The sequence below is a fragment of the Trachypithecus francoisi genome, unplaced genomic scaffold, assembly GCF_009764315.1.
Source record: "Trachypithecus francoisi isolate TF-2019V2 unplaced genomic scaffold, Tfra_2.0 Lachesis_group3, whole genome shotgun sequence".
NCBI lineage: Eukaryota > Metazoa > Chordata > Mammalia > Primates > Cercopithecidae > Trachypithecus > Trachypithecus francoisi.
The window spans coordinates 38,000,660-38,015,604 of NW_022681468.1; the positions used below are offsets into that span (position 1 = coordinate 38,000,660).

Below are 14,945 nucleotides of genomic sequence, written 5' to 3' on the forward strand. Positions count from 1 at the left end.
GAGGGGGAAATCTATGTGAAGAGAGAGAGTAGCTAGAGAAGACAATAGAAAAGAAGAGAATAAAAATGTAAAGGTAGACAATTTGAGGAGATCAGTCCTTCCAAACATATGCTTCCTTGTAGAATAATCTGAAACCATCCTCAGAAAAATGAGCAGGCTTCTTTTCTTAAGCTCTAAAATGAAGATAATTTCACAAACTCCATTATAACGCTTCCTATGTCGACGTTATTTTGACACACTAACCAGTTACAGCAGGACTCAGCAAACATTTCTGTTTAAATAGAGAGTAAATATTTTAGACTGCATGAGACATATAATCTGTGTTTCAACTATTCAACTCTGCTGTTGTGTAAGTAACTATAGGTTATGTGCAAATGAGCATGGCTATAATTCAATAAACCATTATTTTTAAACACTGAAATTTGAATCTCGTATAATTTTCACATGCCATAAAATGTTCTTCTTTTGATGTTTTCCCACAATTTATAAATGCAGAACTCATTCTTAGCTTGTGGGCCTATAAAAAAACAGGATTTGCTGATCTCTGAGTTATCACATTAACTTGATAAAAATAAGAGTGCAAAACCCCCCTAAAGACAATGGGTAGATCTATTTATCAAAAATAATTTATATTAGCCCTATTTCGTACTACGCCATTTTGGCATTCAGGAAATTAATTGTTAAACATTTAAAAATCATGATTCCAAACATACTTTCTGACTTGATTCAGGTATTTTTCTTAACACTTAATAAAAATGTAGTCTTATTTTGGGTGATAACTCCTCCCTTGACTAACTTTTTTCACTTTAAATACCATCCTTTAATTTGTGTTAGTATAGTTACATACTTATAGATAATTGTCATATTCCTTCCATTTCATTCCTTTCTATCTTAGTTTCACTTACATACCAATAATCTGTCTTCATGAACCATATTTCTTTTTGTTTATCAAAGCCCTTAAAAAAATCACACTTGGTCAGCCAAAACCTATCTACACATATTTGTAGCTGAATAGAAATTTAATATAATAATACATAAACTGAGTATTTAGATGAAAATACAACATTGTAGCATATGAGCATTTTCATTCCTTTCCTTTCTTTTCTTCTACCTATCTTTATTTCATGAACATTTATCTACTTTTTTCCTGAATATCTTAATATTTACGCTCTCCTTGGCCCCACTGCTCCTCAACTAATCAAATTCTTTGTAGATTTACCTTGATTTATATTCTGTAAAGAAAGTATTCGTTTGGATTATCTTATTCTATGTTTTTATTTTCTCTCTCTCTTCTTTTTTTTTTTTGAGACAGGGTCTCACTCTGTTGCCCAGGCTGGAGTGCAGTAGAGCGATCTTGGCTCATTGCAACCTCCACTTCCTGGGTTCAAATCATTCTTGTGCCTCAGCCTCCTAAGTAGCTGGGATTATAGGCATATGCCACCATGCCTGACTAATTTTTTATATTTTTAGTACAGAGGAGGTTTTTTCCCTTGGACTCAAGTGATCAGCCTGCAAGTAGGGAGGATACTACTTGCCTTTTAAATTTTTTTTGCTATACTGGACAGTTAATAGGATCCTTAGACTGATATACTTATATTTAATATTTTTAGAAACAAGGTAATCAGAACAAAGTGTTTCTCAGTGAGGCTTCCCAAAGTGCTGGGATTACAGGCATGAGCCACCATGTCCTGCCTTATCCTGTGTTTTTCAATTCTCAACACTGTCTTCACTGGCCTTTAATCCTGTGCATTACTTTTAATATTCTTCTTATTAGATTCATCCATTTGATTAAATGGAAAATTAATTTTTCCTCTATGTGGTTTTATTCTTCAGTCATTATTATCAGCACATCACCAATCTAAGGATTTGTAGTAATTTTTGTAGTCATTAAGGCAGAAAAATTCTGCTTAGGTACAAGACGATGATTTTATTATTACTAAAATTACTAAAAACCCACTTAAAGTTCAGAATACTTCTGCTTTGAATGGCATAGAGAAAAAGATGATGTATTTTAAGTTAGAAATCAATAATCTAATACATCCTGTTTTATACTATGAGTCAATGTTGAATAAATAATGCATTTTAATATGAGAAATAAATAATATTATTCAAAACATTGTATCTTAGAATATTCTATTTTATACTGTTGATTACATTATCCTTAATGAATAATGGTACCAGGCTCTTCCTTTTCTAAAAAATAACATATTGTCTACATCATCCAATTCAAGCATTAATGATTTAATTAAATCCTTATCTCACACTTCTGAATGATGTCATACCTTCTATATTAAATATTTAATTTTAAAATATTTTAATTTTTATTTATTAGCAAATTAAACTATTAGCAAACTAAATCTTCATCCTGCACTTCTGAATGATATCTAACATTCTCCATTAAATAAAATATTTAATTGAATTTTTTAAATTTTAATTTTTATTTAACTATTAAATAAAATAATAGACTTTATGGGCCACATAATCTGTGTTTCATCTATTCAACTCTCCTGTTATGTAAAAAGTAACTGTAGGTTATGTATATAAGAGTCTGAGTTAAGTCTGTTAACTCAGAACAAGTTGCCAGATTACCTATGATGATACTCTAATAGTAATTATTTTCCTTGAAAATTGAAATTGAATAATCAAGGCTATAACCCTCACATCTAGCTCATAATTTGTAATCATGCTGATATAACTAACAAATGGTAGAAGACACGATCAATAAAAAAATCTCCAAATGAAGTCTCATGAGAAGATCCTCAGAAAATTATACAATTGTATAAGGCACATGGTTCTGACCCTATCATCTAATTGAAATCTTCATCAGCATTTCAATAAAGTAAAAGACACTTCATATATTTGTTGATATGGTTTGACTCTGTGTCTCCACCCAAATCTCATCTCGAATTGTAATTTCCACATGTCAAGGGAGGAACCTGGTGGAAGGTAATAGGATCATGGGGGTGGTTTTCTCCATGCTGCTCTTGTAAATAGCGAGGGCGTTCTCAATATATGTGATGGTTTTAAAAGTGGCAGTTTTCCCTGTGCTCTCTCCCCTCCTGCCGCCATATACAACATACCTTGCTTTCCCCTTCCCCTTCCGCCATGATTGTTAAGTTTTCTGAGGCCTCTCAAACCATGTGGAACTGTGGTTTGGACCTTTTATCTTTATAAATTACCCAGTCTCAGGTAGCATCTTTATGGCAATGTAGAAATAGACTAATACACTTATTCTTGTGTGTGTACACCTACAATAAATTTTCATGAAACAAAATCATTACCAAATGCCAATTTACTTCATTTTATAAACAAAACCTATCTAATATAGTCTATGGTTCTGAGAATAACTTTCTTTTTAGCATCACTTTTTAATATTCAAGGCATTTTAAGGTATACTTGGGTAGCAGGAATTAAAGGGTAAGGAGAGAAACTGAAAATTCAGCTAAGCAATTGATTTGCATGTTTCCTTAGCTGAACTCTCTAGAGAGGATACTACTTGCCTTTTGATAGTTTTTTTTTCTATATCAGACAGTTAACAGGATCCTTACATTAATATACCTTATATTTAATATTTTTAGAAACAAGGTAATCAGAACAAAGTGTTTCTCAGTGAAATAAAACAAAAGATGAAGATGTTGAGATTAATCATTATATAGTAGCACAGGTGTTGAAAAAAGAAAGAATGGCATGAGATAACCTAATTTTTAAGGCATCAAATTTTTAATTTGATGTTGGTCTCTTACTAACTCATTGCCATATAGACATCAGCAAGTCTCAACTTTTTGGTCTCAGTTTCATTGAAAAAAAAATTACTTCTCATGATTGGTTAGGAAAGAGCACAAGTCTAAAATACATATATTAAAATATTTTTATGGGTTTCTAGAATAATTAGGTATGTTCAGACTGATTTAATAATAAAATCCATACTAATCTTTTTTTAAAAACAATAAAATAGATTTTGGGGAGTGATTATGGATAGTTTTAAAAATTCCGTAAGAATATGTGCAGAAAACAAAGAATAGCTCAAAGGGAGAAGTAGAGATATGAGATACGTGTATTAATTCCTTCTCTATTTAATTATTAGAATTTAATAACTTATTAATACAAATCACTTTATATTTCAATAATCAGAAATTTAATGTAGAGATATACATGACTATATGTAGTATACAATTAAAAACAAGCTAAGAAATAAGATAATTATCATATCCCTAACTTTTATTCTAGTTTATACAACAAAATTATTATAGCTGTATGAATTAAATGAATGGTAATAACCTTGGGAGAAGTAAATCAGACGCCAGGATTCACAGGAAGTTTTTTAGAAACCCCAGGAATGAAAGGATACAGCCATAAATTACAGTAGTAATTTAGTTTTTCTTCTGCTACATTTCTACTATACATCAATTTAGAGATTTTTCTTGAAAATCTTGACAGTCTGAACAATCTGTCACAAAAAATATTACCATGAATTCTGACTATATGACGTACGTACAGGATTGAGTGGATACAAGGTACTGTCCTCTTTCAGTAGTTGTCTTGGGTATATTAGTCTTTAGCTCCAGTATTTGTAAGATGCTATGTGAAGATGTTCCTGGTGAAGGTACTTACTGCTAATTTTCTTATTTTTAAACAAAATGACATACATTTTTCCTAAGAGTCTGAGTTAAGTCTATTAACTCAGAACAAATGTGTCTACTTGCCAGATTATCTATGATACTCTAACACTGATTATTTTCCTTGAAAATTGAAATTGTACCATCAAGGATATACCCCTCACATCCAGCTCATAATTTATTACTCTGCTGACATAACTAACAAGGGGTAGAAGACATGACCAATGGAAAAATCTCCAAATGAAGTTTCACAGCAAGATCCTCAAAAAATTATACAATTGTATAAGAAATAGTGATTTTTGAAAAGAAAGATTTTATTTTGCACTGGGGCCAAAATATTATTCGGTCAACAGCAATGTTAGGCAGTGAGGCTTTAGGGTCTTCTTCCCTGCTAATTTAATCTTTATTTCATAAATGTGAGCATGAAGCCGCGGCTAGAAAAGAAAGGGGGAAAAGAGACAGAAAGGAAAAAGATGGAGATGAGAGGACAAACCAATCAAATTTGGAGTTACCAGTCAGCAGAAGTTTAGGGAAAAAAAAAATCACCAAGTGAAATCGTACATTTACTCTGAGAGAGTATCCTTTCACATTGCCTTCTAGGTGATCTCTGAGCTCCTCCAGCTTTCGATGGAGCTACATGTAAACATCAGAAAATGAATTGAAAAAGCAACTTGTTCTCTTTTCAGTTTTCCTTTTAAAAATAAGATCATAGCATTACACATTTCTCACTGCCTTTGGCAAACATTTCAAAAACATTAAAGGTCTTTCTACAACGTAAGACTGCATGCTCAACAAACCCGTGACTAGGAAGTCAACATTTTATTTTGATTAATTACAGCATCTTTTCTCCCCAAAGCATTGGAGAAAATAAATATTATAACCATCTTTATAAATCCCCTGGAGATTCACTTTGACATTTTCTATCTTGTAGAAACATAAAGATATTTAAATATTATGAAATTTGACTTTCTTTCCCAAACACACTTTTTGATTTAAGACTGCATCCATATTAATATAAACTGATTTAATTATAAAATGTATCTTTTGTTCTTGAATATATATATGCGTATAAACATACTCATATTGTATATACACTTAAAAACAATAAACACACATATATAACTTGAAGTTTTATACATCCAGAAGCTGAACTTGGAGATAACTGCACGCACACGCACTCGCACATACAATCCAGTTTACAGAACATGGTGCTGCAGTTATGGATGCTATTTTTATCTTTATTTCACCTTCAGTAATTTTCAAAAAGTCATGTCGTTCTGTACATTCTCACCTGAATGAGTCATAATCCACAGTTTAAACCAGTAATGGATTTATTTTCCTTTAAAGATAAAGGTAAAATATGATACCTCACAGATAGACAGTGAGGAATGCTACTGATATATCATCAGGATACATAAACTCATTTTTCTGATTGAATAATCTTAAATTGCCTAGTTTTTGAAATAGGCATACTGTTAACACTTCCCATCCCCTCTGCTTATCCTTGGTGAAATAACATTCTAATAAAATAGCTATCCACTATAAAGCAGTGTTAGAGAACAGAGAGGATGGCTTTTCTGGAATAAAGGACACAAACGTACAAATACACCTTCATCCATGTGCACTCATATGCATGCACACACACAAATAAATAAACAATAACAAAAAAGTAAAGCTAAGAAGGCAGAAGAGGCAAGGAGAGGAAAGAGTGCAGAAATTAGTCTTTCATAAATTGTTAAATGGAAATAAATTGGAGGTGTGCAAAATTTTGAAATGATTCAATATTAGGCCTCAAGATAGTCATTAAATTTTAGGACATCCCAGTGCACTGAATTTTCTAGAATCTTGATTAATTTAACAGTTACTATTGCTGTAAGGGCAAATGGGATTGAGATATAAGAAAATAATTAATTTTGTGAGGTAATTCTTCTGCATATTTTTAGAATTCAGCAATTTTTGTAACTTGCATTTAAGGTGGCAGCATTAAAAGTGATCAGTCTGTGTTTCTTAAGAGTGATAACTTATTTACCTTTCATCATTATGATTAAATGTTTAAGTACTGAGTGCCCAAGGCATATTGAGCAAATAAATATTTAGCAACTAGCAGACAAGATGATCAAATTAGAAATCTTTCAATTGTATATTAACAGATTATATACACAAATGGACAAACATTTAGGTATCTATCTGGTTCTGTTGATTGTTGTATTGGTTTTTTGGACTTTAAAAAAATAAAACAAAGGGGATTAAGAGGGCGTAACTACTATCAGCTATATGTGGGCCCATTATACTACATGACATAAAATTTCTTTCTAATTCTTAAGATTATGTGTATTGAATACATATTGTTAATTCATAATAACTTTTCTCTGAAATGAACTATAAATGGTGATGATACCAAAGTAACATTTAAATTATTTTTTATAAAAAAAAGTTAAAAGGGGAGATAATATTCTGAAAATAAATGTTAGTTCTCTGTGTAACAGGAACTTAACACACAGTGACATCAATCAGAGGAACGGTTTATTCTAGAACCCCAAATTATAGGCACCTGTAATGAGGCAGTTGCCCTTTCTGTTGTTTGTGGTGCCATTCAAAGCTAGTTATTTGGCAGCTTGCCTTCAGCTGGTTGCTCTATGTGTAGCTGAAACAAAAAAAAAAAAAATGACCCAACAGCCAATAAAAATATTAAAATAAAAAAATGGGATGGTGAAAAATGGAAAAAGCCCCCTTCCTCCCACCACCCTCCAAAAAGGAAGAAGTGTAGGCTACAGACGAAATCTTGCCAAAAAATGTTAGAAACATATTTACTTTGAGGGATCCAACTCTACTAGCAACTCCTTTGCTTTCATCCGGCCGTCTAATTTGCTACAATGAGGGAAGATGGGTAAAAAAGACAGAATAAAGAAAAAGTGAACTTAAAAATTTTTCTATACATTAGTAAGTAATACATGCAAAAACATCAATTGACTCTCTGTGGTAGCTCTTAGGAGGCCAAGGAGTTAACTAACCCAGAGGCTGTATGACATGCTCTGCAAATAGGCTGGTCCCTAGAATTCAGTCTTTATTATGGCACTATCCCTGAGATGAGGAAATTGGCACTTACTTTTGGTTATCTTGGGGACTTCTGATGAAGCAGTATCTGGAGTAGTGTTACATTTGCATTTGGCTTACAAAAAACAAAGAATTACAAATATACCTATGTACTTTTCTCTCTCAGTGTTTTAGTGTCTATTCCGTTGTAATATTAGAAAACATAAATGGCATGACTAGAAACATTAATGTTCTGTAGGTGGAAAGATCAGTCCTGACAAGCATCATTCTTGATAGGTGACAGAGTGAAGCTCCTCTGCTTGCTGACCCAAGCATTGAGGGTGTTCAGCTGTCACTGAGATTCCCAATTTAACAATTGTGCTGCCCAACCAGAAAATTTTAATGCCAGACCAATGTTAGATATATTTACTACCTCAAAGCTTTCTGCTATTTTATTTGAATTTTCCACTTGGAAAATTTGCTATCTTGGGTAAGACAGGGGAAATGAAAAGTAAAACTGTTTTTTAAAATAACTCATTTCACATTACTGCTTAAATGAGCAAGGGAAGTTTCTCAACACAAAGTGTTTTATTAGAGGAGGTACTTTTAAAATAGAGCTCTAATGAGAACTAATGTTTTGGATAAAGAGGGAGGCAATAAAAAAAAGGGCAGAGTGAAGAGCAAAGGGGACAGGAAGCTTCAGACTAAGTGGTTTTACACTATGGATTCCAGAATGAGGTCTCAATTCAGACCAGCATAGGTCAAGTTAGGAGTGATGTTCCTGCTTTTATTAGTAGATAGTAGAAATATCAGTGTGATGCCAAAAGTTCCCAGTTAGAGTCTTCAAGAAATAATAGAAACCTGAACATCCTATAAAACTTTATTTCCTGGAAGCAGGATATATATTGTCTTACCCTTTTAGAAGATTTCTGATAGTATATGGAAATTGCTGAGGAATAATCATATTGAATTTCACTGAATAATCAAAATTGAATTTTCATTTTGAATAAAAGCATATTGGTATATAAGAGTTGCATCAACTTTTGGCTCTACTTGATATAAACAGGTTTTACCAATTCTTCAGCATTAACTAAATGTTATGGCCAAAAGATAATCACCAATTCTAACTCTTCTTAGTGGAACAGAATTGTCAAATTTAGAAAAAATGGATACTAATTAGAACATCAGCACCTATAAGAGAGGGGCTCCCTATGCAATGAATTCAGAGTGAGTTCATAATATCTGCTCATCCTCTTGTGCTGTTTTCTTTGATTTCTGATGTCTTTATATCAAAAGCTGTTTTCCAACTTAAATGCAGATTCACAATATCTAGATTATAAAGGTAGAGTTGGTAGATTCCTATAAAAATATAGAAGTCTGATGCCTCATGATGCTTCTGAAAATTTTCAGAAAATGTGAAGATGTTCTGAACTTACACAGTAACAAGTGAACACCATTTTCTACATTGTCTTTTATTTCTAGAAGGCTTAAAATTACATTAAGCCCAGCAACATTAGGTATCTTTTTCAAGGTTACATTGGAAGTTGATGACAAATCTAGGAACAAAATCAACAGTCCCTAATTTCTAGTTTAAAGTAGCATTCCCTCAGCAGGCCTGAAAATATACGGGATGGAAAAAAATTGATGCTTATAAGAGAACGTATATGTATATGTAACTATGTCTGTCTCCATCTGTGGAAGAAATTTTACATTACTATATATATGGAAGACATTTTTCCTGTACCATTTCAGTTCCAAATGCAAGTATAGAAACTTAAAGAATGAATTATAAGAAGAAAAAAAGACAGTTACCACTAAACTGAAAAATAGATTAAAAGACTGATTTAAATACAGACTTTGGGAGCAAACAGCTCATCAATGCTTGATTTCAAATTTCTAGAAACAAGCCTGTCTTTGAAACCATCATAAGAGGAAAACCTTAGAAAGCCAAGGTGTTTTTCAAAGGCAGAAATGGCTACAATTCCAGTTTCACGTGATTTTTTTGCAGCTTCTGAAACAGGTAACAATAATACCTAATACTGAAAAACTTCAGAAAGCATTTGAAAAGGATGTCTATATAAACTAGAATTTGAGAAATAAAGAAAAGTGAAATCAGTAGATTTAAAATGTAATGTCCTTATTTATTTTAGTCCTCCAGTAATCATCAGTTATAGTGGGGCAGCATACATGAAAGAAATTCACAGCTAATCCAAATGCTTGATTATTATTATTATTTTTTTGAGACTGAGTCTGGCTCTGTCATCCAGGCTGGAGTGCAGTGGCACGATCTCGGCTCACCACAACCTCTGCCTTCCAGGTTCAAGCAATTCTCCTGCCTCAGCCTCCTGAGTAGCTGAGATTACAGGCGCACACCACTGCGCCTGGCTAATTTTTATAATTTTAGTAGAGATGGGGTTTCACCATGTTGGCCAGCCTGGTCTTGAACTCCTGACCTTAGGTGATCTGCCTGCCTCAGCCTCCCAAAGTGCCAGGATTACAGGCGTGAGCCACCGCACCCGGCCAAATGCTTATTATATTTTAGATAAGAATTTAAAATAAATCACAAAAGATTAGCATTCAGATAAGATTAATGACTTTACTCTTCTTGATAATAAGAGCCTCACATCATTAGCTATTTTTATTTATGCTTTTCTAAAGTCGAAACACTATTGGTAGCTAAGAGAGGTTACACTGTAAATGTTTACATTGTACTATCATGGCATTATAAACAAAGTCTGACAATTGAATGTAAATAATTGTGAGGATTATGGAGTAAATTGAGATTATTAGTTTACTTACATATGTTGATAATTAAAATTTAGTAGCAAAAGAAAAATTTCATCATTAATCTTGAGGAAATCTTTTGACAAGTATTTTATCAAGATTTTAAAAGATATTATCCATGGGATCCAAAACACTTCAATCTTCTATTCAGTCTCTCAACTAGAATATATTTAACAAAGTATTCCTTAGAAATAGTCTGAAAATGTTGCACTGTTATTACCTCTTTTGCAACATTCTGGGAATCTTTCCTCAGGGATTAATTACTAGGGAAACTATCCTCAGGGATTAATTACCAGGATTTGGCCTGTAGTAAAATGACTTTGACATTTGTATTTACTTTTTTTCCAAGAATTTGGATTCTAGTAACATTATGCAACAGAAGAAATTGCCTGGATCCTAAACTAAGATGTGCACATGTTGATTCCCTTTGATTTAGCTCAGTTTTCCAAAACTGAGCTCACTATAAAACGATTTCTACCATTAACAAGGTAGAAAACTCTCTAGCCCCACCCTTACTTCTCTTGCCTAAAATAGGTAATTGTAAATGTAGTATTTGAATTAAACCAAATATATATTTCATAGTTTAAAAACCAACTTGGTATTAATTTTTAAAATAAAATACAGAAATTTCAGGCTTATGATAACTTGCATTAAGGTAGACTCACATATCACTGGGTGTATATATTCATATTTCTCTTTAGTTACAAAATGTTTGGTGAAAATGTTTTAGAAAATGTTATATATTTTGTGTGTTTCCTTTACTGATAAGGGAAACAAGGTCTGGAGAAGTTCAGTGGCCTTCTGAATGCATCAATAAATAATATGAAAAGTACAGCTGATATTATGTTCTGACTCTCAGGTTGTTTAATTAAATTTAGTCTCTTACCTATGGAATAAAGAATGTAGACATTCTCCCCTTGTCTCCATAATATATTTTGTATCAGTTTAGAATAAAATTACATAGATTAAACCAACATTTCTGTTTGTGCTAAGGAGTTGGCCATTTTATTTTTAGATCTAGTTTACCTTAAGAACTATTCTGAGACTAATATTTTTAACCTTATTATACCATATCATGGCTTTTAAAAAAAATTATGATTATCAAAGAAAAGAAATATAACTTTTTTCTTAGAAATTATTTTCTAACCAGTATCACTCAGCATATATTGGTGCAGCTATAGATTGTTTTTGGTAGCTATGATTTGGAGAAAGGGATTTTTTAAAAAAGTTTTGCTTAAGAGCTCAACATTTAAATTCCTATAAATAACAAAGTAGTTTTGTAATTAAGTTAATATTTCACCTCGCTATAATATTATATTATTCAGCCCTTTCAATAAAGCTGGTGCGGCCGGGCGCGGTGGCTCAAGCCTGTAATCCCAGCACTTTGGGAGGCCGAGACGGGCGGATCACGAGGTCAGCAGATCGAGACCATCCTGGCCTACATGGTGAAACCCCGTCTCTACTAAAAAACACAAAAAACTAGCCGGGCGAGATGGCGGGCGCCTGTAGTCCCAGCTACTCGGGAGGCTGAGACAGGAGAATGGCGTAAATCCGGGAGGCGGAGCTTGCAGTGAGCTGAGATCCAGCCACTGCACTCCAGCCTGGGCGACAAAGAAAGACTCTGTCTCAAAAAAAAAAAAAAAAAAAAAAAAAAAAAAAATATATATATATATATATATTATATATATATATATATATATAAAGCTGGTGCCTCATCATAGAACATTTTGTTTAATTTGTGATTTATTAAGATAAGTACAAAGGAAGGAATAAAGCAATGAAAGAGAGTGGATTAACATACAAATGTGTCAAGGAAAAATAATTACTGATGTGTTTCTGGAGGAAAGGAAATACAATTATAAAACTAAACTAATAAAAGGATAAAAAAGGTCAAGGAAAGTTGCAAAGAGTAAGAAGTGAGAAGTCAAAAATTAGAATCATGGTGGCAAGTAACAGATCCTCTAAATCCCTCTGCCGTATTTTTATCCTTAGGAAATCATCTTTTTTTTTTTTTTTGAGATGGAGTTTCACTCTTGTTGCCCAGGCTGGAATGTAATGGCGTGATCCCGGCTCATCGCAACCTCTGCCTCCTGGGTTCAAGTGATTCTCCTGCCTCAGCCTCCTGAGTAGCTGGGATCACAGGCATGTGCCACACGCCCAGCTAATTTTGTGATTTTAGTAGAGACGAGGTTTCTCCATGTTGGTCAAGCTGATCTCGAACTCCTGACCTTAGATGATACTCCTGCCTCGGCCTCCCCAAGTGCTGAGATCACCGGCGTGAGCCACCGTACCCGGCCAGGAAATCATCTTTTTTAAAGGTTCTGATTTCTAATGATATATTAACATTTGCATTTATTTATTTATATTTTATTATACATTTATAATTTTGATCTTAGAGTTCTATATAGTTTTGATTCCAAGACAGTATAATCTATACTAAATTAGACCTTTATATAAATCTAATCTATATAAAATTGACCTTTATATAAATTATTTCCTGTTCACTAACTAAAGAATAATTCAACTGAAATTATTTTTTCCAAATTTCTTATCTGTCTAAAAAGAAATTATAAAACCCATCTTTAATAAAAGAGTTATTATGTGGGTTAAAATAAATAATATTTAAGCAGCACATTATATGTTCTTAATTTTTTTTATTATTTGTAAATGAGACCAAAAAAAAAGTTTATCTTTGAACTTCCATTGAAATATGATATAATTTTCTATCCAGCAGGATTAAGAAGAGACTGGCTTAGCCTGGATGTAAAAATGCTGTGGCATATAGGCATACCTCGTATTACTGTGCTTCATGGATAATTGCTTTTTTTTTTTTACAAGTTCAAGGTTTGTTTGTGGCTACCCTGTGTCAAGCAAGTCGATCCTCACCAATTTTCCAACAGCAAGTGCTCACTTCCTGTCTCTGTGTCACATTTTGATAATTCTTACAATATTTCAAACTTTTTACTATGATTATATCTGTTATAGTTGTCTATGATCAGTCATCTTTGATGCTACTTTTGCAATTGTTTTGAGGTACCACAAATGGTGCCCACGTAAGATAGTGAACTGAACTGATAAATGCTGTGTGTGTCCTGACTGCTACACAGACTGACCATTCCTTGTCTTTCTTTCTTTCTGTGGCTGGCCTCTCTGTTCCCTTAGACAGAACAATATTGATATTAGGCCAATTAATAAACCTACAGTGGCTTCTAAGTGTTCAAGTAGAAGGAATAGTTGCACGTCTCCCACTTTAAATCAAAAGCTAGAAATGACTAAGCATAGTGAGGAAGGCATGCTGAATGCTGACACAGCCAGAAAGCTAGGCTACTTGTGTCAAACAGCTGAGTTGTAAATGCAAAGGAAAAGTTCTGGAAGGAAATTTAAAGTGGTATGCCAGTGAACATATGAATGAGGAGAAAGTGAAACGGCCTTATTGCTAGTATGGAGAAAGCCTGAGTGGTCTGGATAGAAGAATAAGCCAGCCACAACAGTCCTTAAAGCCAAAGCCAAATCCAGACCAAGGCTGTAACTTTCTTCAATTCTATGACGGCTGAGTGAGGTCAGGAAACTGCAGAAGAAAAGCTGAAAACTAGCTGAGGTTGGCTCATGAGGTCTAAGGAAAGGGGATGTCTCTATAACATAAGAGCAACGTGAAGCAGCAAGTGCTGATGTAGAAGCTGCAGCGAGTTACCCAGAAAATCTAGCTAAAATCCTTGATGATGGCAGCTACACTAAACAACAGATTTTCAGTGTAGATAAAACAGCCTTATATAATGGAAGCAGATGCCATCTAGGACTTTCATTGCTAGAGAGGTGAAGTTAACGCCTGGCTTTAAAGCTTCAAAGGACTGGCTGACTATCTTGGTAGGGAATAATGCAGCTACTGACTTTAAGTGGAAGCTGATGGTTATTGACCATTCTGGAAGTCCTATGGCCTTTAAGAATTATGCAAAATCTACCCTGCCTGTGCTCTACAAATGGAACAAGAAAGCCTAGATGACAGCACATCTTTTTGCAGCATGGTTTACTAAATATGTTAAATCCAGTGCTTAGACAAAAAGATTCCTTTCAAAACGTAAGTATTCACTGCTATTGTACCTAGTCATCCAAGAGCTCTGATTGGGATATACAAGGGCATAATGTTTTCATGCTTGCTAATACAACATCCACTCTGCAGCCTATAGATCAAGGAGTAATTTCAACATTCAAATTGAAATTTAATTATTTGTTATTATAGTTATTATTTAAAAAATAGATTTCATGAGGCTATACAGTTGCCATATAGTAATTCCTATAATTGATCTGGGCAAAGTAAATTGAAAACTGTCCAGAAATAATTCATCATTCTAGATGCTATTCAGAACATTTTTGATTCATGGGAGCCCAGAATATCAATATTAATAGGAGTTGGAAGAAGTTGATTCCAACCATATGGATGTTTAGGAGTTGAAGACTTTGGTGGAGGAGAAAGAACTGCAGATGCGGTAGGAATAGCAAAAGAACTAGAATTAG

General features: G+C 33.4%; 1 protein-coding gene across 14 annotated transcripts in view; it reads right to left on the reverse strand.

The window, feature by feature from the left end:
* Window positions 1-14,945, reverse strand: part of GPHN (gephyrin) — a 791,686-nt gene that overhangs the window by 212,723 nt on the left and 564,018 nt on the right. For 9 of the 14 annotated variants that reach the window (XM_033187698.1, XM_033187683.1, XM_033187692.1 and 6 more), the window contains one exon: window positions 7,428-7,484. The exons of 4 other annotated variants lie outside the window; for them this stretch is intronic. In XM_033187698.1, coding sequence (XP_033043589.1) covers window positions 7,428-7,484 — 57 coding nt within the window. Of the gene's footprint in view, window positions 1-5,177; window positions 5,250-7,427; window positions 7,485-14,945 lie in introns of all 14 variants that reach the window. One more of the 14 variants, XM_033187697.1, reaches the window with a different exon arrangement.